Source organism: Eschscholzia californica, unplaced genomic scaffold (genome assembly GCF_041429995.1).
Source record: "Eschscholzia californica isolate CP2 unplaced genomic scaffold, dmEscCali1.0.p SCAF_1, whole genome shotgun sequence".
Lineage (NCBI taxonomy): Eukaryota > Viridiplantae > Streptophyta > Magnoliopsida > Ranunculales > Papaveraceae > Eschscholzia > Eschscholzia californica.
The window spans coordinates 68,167,978-68,176,467 of NW_028238198.1; the positions used below are offsets into that span (position 1 = coordinate 68,167,978).

At 35.3% G+C, this 8,490-nt stretch overlaps 1 protein-coding gene across 1 annotated transcript; it reads right to left on the reverse strand.

Moving 5' to 3' along the window:
- Positions 1 to 432: 432 nt before the first annotated feature.
- Positions 433 to 3,541, reverse strand: LOC147568579 (phenylalanine N-monooxygenase-like). The gene is made up of 2 exons (XM_086654986.1): positions 2,523 to 3,541; positions 433 to 1,403 (listed from the first exon to the last, which is right to left on the reverse strand). Exons 1-2 carry the CDS (start codon positions 3,510 to 3,512, stop codon positions 774 to 776), a joined length of 1,620 nt encoding a protein of 539 aa, XP_086511112.1. The 5' UTR covers positions 3,513 to 3,541; the 3' UTR covers positions 433 to 773.
- Positions 3,542 to 8,490: the final 4,949 nt, after the last annotated feature.

Here is an 8,490-nt window from a genome sequence, read left to right on the forward strand (position 1 = left end):
ACTAAATTACTAATTATATTTCTATAAACACTCCTATTTCGGTTACACTCCACAATATTAGGCGCAAAGTTTTAGGCAACCCCATTCTGCTAAAGGTCCATCATAGGCAAATTAGGGGGAGCAAGTATCTTGTAATTGGAGCGCCTTTAGAACCAGACGATTTGGGAAAGGCCCATCATAGGTATTAGCATTATATCTCATTGCCAAGATATTTCCTTTCAAGTCAAATTTTCGAAAAACGAATCAGGGTTCTTGTTTTCTTTATTTTTCGGATCTGAAGTCTGAATTGGATGCCAATTCAAATTTCAGATGTTTGTTTTTTTATTTGGTAAGATTTGAAATTTGGCTGAATTTTTTAGACGTCGCAAATAATTGAAATAAGACCCACAAATTTCAGATTTCAAAACAAGTCTGAATTGATAGTCCAACATCTGAAAAAGTCAAAATGAACTCCAGTTGCTTAAATTCAGCTAATTCAGATTCAGAAACAAATAAAACAAACACAACCTTTGTAATTTAGGCTCAATGAGCTCTAACACTTACAAACCTCATTTCCAGACGGAATTAAATGAAACTGATATTTAAAATCACAAACTTTACTCTATCAATAGTATTAAATTAAATGGCACAAATTTATTTGCATGAACGAGATAAGAACACCACTCGAGCATAAATGAGGACTTGAATACTGAAAAAAGTTCCTGGCAGATACCACTATTAATACAAGGAACCATAATTATTTGAAGCATTGTTGAACTCGATCCAGAGAAAATTCAACATGGAGAGTAGAGATGAGGAGCTAGTCGTGGCTCGGCATGTGCATGTAGTGGCTTAGCCAAAGAGAGATCATTATCTGATTCAGAGAGATCAATCGACTCTTCTCCACGAGGGACACGCCAATTGAACCCTTGAAGAAGCCTCGCCAACAACATGAGAGTAATGGCCGATCCGAGTTGAATACCAATGCATCCACGTCGTCCGGTGCTAAACGAAATGAACCGTAAATCTGGCTCAGTAAGTTCAACTGGAAGGGATCCATCATTCACCAAATGGCGCTCAGGAATGTATTTGAGTGGCTCATCCCAAACTTTAGGGTTAAGGCCTCTTCGGCTCAACAATATATGGCTGCCTTTAGGGATAAAATAACCAGCCACCATGGTATCAGACATGGACATATGTGGAACATTAAAGGGAACTACGGGATGAAGTCTAAATGCTTCTCTAATACAAGCTTTTACAAAATTTAGCTTTGGAAAATCAGATTCTTGTACCAAACGATCTTTCCCGACTACCATATCGATTTCTTCGACTGCTTTTAGAAGGATATCAGGTTGATTTATCATCTCTGCCATGGCCCATTCCACTCCATTTGCAGGATTATCTACAGTTGCATAGAACAACTCCTACATATTTTCTTATATTCATCAATATAAAATTCTAAAAACAGTATTTCTGACTCATATGGTGACACTTTTTCATTGTGTTATCTGATGCAATTGCGTTATCTAAGTCAAATGACCCAAAAATGAGTTCGAATAACTTATTCGAACGAGTGAGAGACCGTGAATCAAATAAAAACAACATTCTCAATATCTGACTCAAGCCAATTTAGACCTCAAATCAGATTTGACTTCGAGTAAATACATACATTAAGGACTAGGGGTGTACATTTAGTATCCGAACCGACCAAAACAATCCGATCCAAGCAGATTTGGACGGTTCGGGGACTGATCCAATGGTTATCCGGATTGGTTCATACTAAAAAGTCAAAACCGAGGGATTTGGTTCGGTCCATGGATTTGTTTGACGGATAACCAAAAGAAAAAAAACAAACCATTTATTATTATCTATTATATATGTAAGAATAGATGATTGGCCATTATGGGTGGTGGAGATTCAATTGTTTATCGTTTTTTATTTTCCTCAAATGTTGATAAACTATGTCAAATTAATCACGTACATGTATACTTAATGGTTTGTAAGATAATACTAATTTTAGCACGTTCTAAGTATAATTGTAGCATGTTTTAAACTCGAAAACACGAAATTTTATTCATGGGAAAATTTTAACCTTTGGTTCGGTTATCCAACCAAACCAAACCGTTCACACATAGTTTGGTAACCAAACCAAACCATGAATTGATTGGTTGGGATTGAGATTTACAATAACCGAACCCTTTGGGTCGGATTGTCGATAGGCTCCAAAAGTCGATTATCCAACTGATGTTCACCATACTAAGGGCTTGATATGACATTCTAAAATCTGATTGGAGCCAATATAGACCTCGAATCATATTTGACCAGGAGAAAATACAGCCAATTAGAGGTTGATATTATCTTGGGAGATGCTAGAGTTACAAAGGATTTTGACAAAAGAAAGTTCCCAGCTGATGTGGCGGTTGTGATATTCATCTCTCAACGGCCTAGATTTGGTCAAAGTTTGAAACCACAACCGCCACATCAGCTGGGAACTATCTTTTGTCAAAATCTTTTGTAACTTTACCATTTCCCTATTATCTTACCGCTGTTTGAGCTTTGATCTCTTCTATTGATAGCAATGGCTTCCCATCTTTGTCCTCCAGTGAGATCATTACATCAAGAAGATCCTGTGGTAGTTCATTGTTGCGTCGATCTCTCGATCTCCATTCTCCAATTCTTTCTTCTATTATAGGATCATGATACTTATTCACAATATTAGTTGCTTCCTTGATAATCTTTTCATGGCCATCCAAGTCTAACCATCTCAACCAAGGCAAATAATCTGATATACAAAATGCATAAACATATGATAAAACCCTAAAGAGTGCATCCACATGCTCTTCTTCTTGAAAACTAGATCCTCCATCTTCTCTTCCTTCCCCAAAGTACCTCTTATTGAACATCATCTTTCTTGTAACATTTCCAGTATACTGTCTTGTAGCAAGTCTAATATCAATTACTGTACCACCACCACCACCATCTTCATAACATAACCGAAATTTCTTGCATTGGTTATTTATGTAGAAAACTAGGTTATTAGCTTCCTCACTTCTCTTCTCAAGTAACCACTTTACTCTTGAAGGATTAATCACTTCAGAAGCTATGCATTTTCTCATCTTCTTCCATTGATCTCCCATTGGTGAAAATATAGTGGTGACATACCCACGGCTGGCTATTTCACTAGCCATTGTTAAAGGCCTTGAAGCAAATGTAGTGTCTTGTTTCTTCAAGAACTCTTGCGCAATATCCGGTGAGTTTACTGGAATTACATGAACATTGCCAAGACGAATACATGCAATATCAGTGTTCAATTCCTTCATTACCCTAAATATCCATCGAAACGCTGGTTTATTTCGACGTAATTCAAGAAGGCTTCCGATATTCGGCCATGACTTAGGACCCGGAGGGAGTGCAGCCCTCAACGTGTTGGACGAAGATCGATGTTTTCCGATAAAAATCCTTGCAAATATGATTAGTGAAGTGGTGGTTATTACTAGGGCAATGTTGGCAAGTTGGGCTCTAGATTCCCACATGATTGTAAGGAATGAGAAGAATGCGGACGTGGTGTAAGTCATATGGATGGTATGTTAGGGTTTATGTACAGACTTTGAGTGAGAGTTGATGGATGGTCAAAGTTTGCTAGAGAAATAAATGCTCAATTTAAACGTGTGTGTCAGGATTTAGGATTTAGAGTGAGCGTATATTCAATGTTTGTGATATTTGTGCTACGAATAGGAATTGACATGAAAATAATCAGGTAGAAAAAATATCGGGTCCTGACATGTGCGAATAGTTAATTTGACATGGAGTGATTCCTTCTTTAAATTACAGTTTATGCAAAAATATTTTCCTGCGAAGTAAAACTACACGTGAGTAAATTATAGATATATTTGGATGAACAATCCCGTTTCCTGAGAAGTAAAACTACACGTGAGTGTATATTCAGACTTGTTTCTTGAACATGTTCCTTAGTTTCCCCTGCAACTAGTTTTATGTTTGTGAACAATCCCGTTTCTGGTTTAAGGCAAAATACAACTGAAAAATACGGTAGTGCAATGTGCACAAAAGATTTGAACTTAATTTGTGACATGCAGATTCACCTTCACGAACAAACAAAAGAGTTCAAAGTTTTACTACGATCTAGACGGCTTTTTCATCTGAGTGAGTCATCATTTCGCAAACTAAGTAGAGATCTTTTGTATGTGTAAGGAGAATCAAGGTAGTTCCTAACCCATTTTTTTTTCTTATTGTACCTTGTTTTCCATTTCACCACGTTTTTTTTAGGTTGACTAGTGACTACAATAGTCATTACAAAGGCATTGATACATCGATACTATGTGATAATAAAAAATGTTGTTCTAGAGATCACAATGAGTCAGCACTTGGCTGCCCAAGTGGTTGATAAGTGTTGACATAAACTCCAAAACTTTAGAGGTCTCAGGTTTCATTCCCAGAAGAAGTGGAATCCATGGATATTAAATTCGGGTTATTGAAGGTATAAATAACGTAATAAGTTTGTCGGACTTTATTCCTCTTTCATGTTGTTGGATTTTAGGCCTTTTTCATTATAAGTTTAACTTAGGCAGTTATCGTGCTTATCACATCTTCATGATGTATCAATGCCTTGTAACGACTAATGTAGAACGGTCGTAGTCGTTTTTTAAAAAAAAAAAGGAGATCACAATGATCAAATTTTCTGTAAAAAAATGTATACTAATTTTTGTAAGGTAGTTATAATGCTCAATTGTTTATGACAGTCTTAGAATTATTGAATTTCTTCCACTCAAAAAAGGTCTTTTTATGTATAATTTTTTAGTGACAAAATTGGCCCAACCCATTAAAAGATTTGGTAATTAGCTAGTGTATCCACGCCAAGGAATCAAATTTTTCGTAATTTTGCGAAACGTTTTCTAAATTTAGGTTAGGGGCACGAAATAGCACTTACAACTATTTCCAGCATAATTTCCACTGACATGATAGAAATTTCCGCTGAGATTGTTGAAAATTTCGAAATTTCCAATGAAATGATAGACATTTTGCCCAACATAATAAAAATCTAGCTAAAAAATCCAGAGAAACTGATACGAACAATATATCTCTTCCTTCATCTTTTTCATCTCTCAAAGATATCTCTTTATTTTTATCTTATATTTTTAATGTTTTCTAAATTTATTTGAATGATTTACACCCTGGCTTAATTGCCTAAACTGGTTTTGTTTTAGTAACACCCCCGATATTACTATGTTATTGACGATACCTTCTCAAACTAACATAGTTTGTTAACTTTTATCAGTAAGAAAGTTATCTTTTGGGTGTTATAGCGAAAAAGTTATCCAATTTACACTCAGACATAACTGTGTAATTGCCAAAACTCTCTCAAACTAATAGATAATGTTAATTCGTTAAACACATCATTTGTATGCTTCATTATGGTTTAATAATCTTGTTATACATAATTGTATCATATTTCTATCATTTATGTAGATTTGTCAGATTTCCACACTGACCGAAACGTTTCTACGAAACGTTTTCACTTTTAGAACCACTGCCACCGAATCCGAAATTTCATTCCTTTGTCCGTACTAGTAATAGCATTACCGTATTGCAATTGTTGTAAAAAAAATCTAGGGTTGACATTCATGTTTTAATAAATTTATAACATCTCAATATTGTTTTTAACAAATGAAACAATGCAGTTATCATTACAAAAAAGATTAGCTTATACCTTATTTGTTACCTTGCGAATGAGGAATTCATGTCTATTGTGGTTGATTTGAGGTTGAGGAGTTGGTTGCTTGAGGTAAAAGGGTAGTTGGGCTTTGATCACCTATGGGAATTTGTTCAAATTTGGATAGAATGGAAGGCCTTTTAATAGTGGAAGATGCAAGTAATTATCATAATAAAAAGGGTAGTACGTCCAAGTTATGTGGTTTAGGTTTTCATACGTGTTAGTTGGCGGGCAAGACATGCATATTCGCATGAGTTCATTGCAGTTGATGTAGATAGTGAGAGAAAAGAGGTTTGACAAACAGATAAGTCACGTATTTTTTCGAAACAACGTAGGTTCACTGCATTCATGGCCTGGATCATATCTGCCATTACTATTTTAGTAAGACTCTTAAATGCCATAAAGCTAGACCATTATTGTCACCACCCGGATTCCTTAAGTGATTGATAATGTCGACATTAATAATAAATTTAAGCGGTTTAATCTTTTACTTACTACATCTTGATAATGTATCAATGTCATGTAATGAGTAACGTGGATCGTAGTCCGATTCCAAACAAACTAAGTCATTATTTATACCTTTAATAACTGAAGTTCAATAAACCAAGGATTTTGCCTATACTGGGAATCGACCCTCGGACTTCCAGGGTTTCGGAATACATGCTCTACCAACTGTTTGTGTGTGGGAGCGCTTCACCCGCCCGAAATGCTATAAGCAGGTATTGACCCGAGTTCTCTATAAGCACGTGTTAGAATTAGAAGTCGCGGAAGCTATCGAACCTATCCTAGAAATTGATGCGATTATGAAAATTAATCGAAAAGCTAAGCCAAAACTAAATATGCAAACGGAATTAACGAGGTTCGGTCTAAAGCCTACGTCCTCGGGCGAACAAGAAATCTTTATTGAAGGATAGATGAAGACGACTCACACAACCCACAAGTTCGTCCCAAGATGGTACCGTATAGACAATAACCTTCTATACTAAATCTTCGACGACCGAGAAATTTAAATCCGCTCAAAACTATGAACAAAATTTCTCTCACTTGCTCACACTCTCTAGCTCACTCTATGAGTAATTGTTCTTGAGTTGTTTTGTGTTGTTGTTGGTGTGTTTTACAAAGACTCAAGACCCCTATTTATATTATAATATAAGCCGGTGGGATCCTCCAATTTTGGAAACCAATTCCAATTTAGAACTGGAAACCGCCACAATCAGTTTAAACCGCCTATTGAAGCCAAACCGCCACAAGCAAACATCCATGCCTCCAAAACCGCCTCTTCAATTTTTAGAAACTGCCTCTTACAGCACGTATACAACTAATCTCGGTATTTAAGGGTCAAATTCACTTCTATTATCGCTTATTTCATAACATTACCTGATAAAGACCCCTCATTTATTGGAAAGCGAATTTTGTGATGTAGTTGTTACGGAAGCATTTAGGTAATGAAGTCCACCATTAAAACTATGATAAAATAACAAAATTAACTGATAAAATAACGATAAACTTGATTAACAATAAACTTGATTGATAATATTCGAAGATCTAAAATAAAGATAGACTCGACTCCCTTTTGTAGGGTTTAGGTATTTCTAGATATACTTGAACTAGGAAATAAATAACTTCTACATTCTTCTTGATAACTATTAACCTAAATAGACTTCTAAAAATAAGAAAACCTCCTAAAACTTGAACTCTGTAAAAACTTGTCTAATAATCTCACTTGGGCTTGGTCGTGTACTGACGACTGGGCAGTTATGTAGATGGTCTCCATCATACTTCTCTTCTTTCCAGAAGGTTCGCCTTGAACCTTCCGTTAAGGTTGATGCTACCACATACGCTGATATCAACAAGGCGATCCTTCAGGGACGGAACCAGCTAGGCCCTCGACGTTGCCGTAGTGGTCACATTATAACAATGAATCGTAACCATTTACACTATTCCCGCAAGTATACGGGTTCAAGTTATAGTATGTTAGTAAATTCGTGAATCGTCCCAAGGGATAGGTAGACAACTTCGAATATTGAAGGCGATTTTAACCCAATAATCAAGATGTCAATAGCTACTTAGACTAAAACACACACACACACCCCACTTCATAAATTTGATGATTGATTTGTAAGAAATAAGAAAACAAATAAAACTAACTAAACTATCTAAGAGAGAGGTGGGAAGATATCTAAGGTTATAAAATCCCCCGCATAATTTCACTTTATAAAACAAGCACTTAATTACTTAAATATCTTTTGTATATACTCGAGATCCAATATAATGAATTATTTGGATTCCGGATGATGTTCTAGATAAAATAATTTTATAATTACTAATTCTAATTGTCATCCTTATAGAGATTCAGATTGCTTAACTATTATTCATCATCTAAAAAGCATACTCCATCTAACAACTTAACGAAAGTATGAAATATCCAATTATGAAGCATGAGTAATGGAAAGAAAATCCAATCCATATAGATAAACAATCAATAGACATTAAAGCACATCAAGGGATTTAATTAATCAAAAACAAGAATTACAAAGATCCAAAATGGGTTCATCTACAACCTTAGATTGCTAAGTTAACTATACAAGGAATCTGGAGTAACATTCATTGACATTGTAAAATAAATGAAAATACTAAAAAATTAATGGAAAGAAATCACCAAGAATGTCCAAAATCCATATACTCATGTATTTCCATTTTGTCCAAGATTTGCTCCATTTGTGCTCAAGAATTTTACTCCAAGAAATCCAAGTAATAGCTATTTTATTGCCACCCAAAAAAGA

What these genes read in the sequence shown, in the direction of transcription:
- LOC147568579 (XM_086654986.1), bottom strand. Translation starts at nt 3,512, where the DNA reads ATGTGGGAATCTAGAGCCCAACTTGCCAACATTGCCCTAGTAATAACC. An exon ending in AGATCAAAGCTCAAACAGCG is followed by an intron (nt 1,404 to 2,522) that starts GTAAGATAATAG and finishes GAAAATATGTAG; the next exon opens with GAGTTGTTCTATGCAACTGT.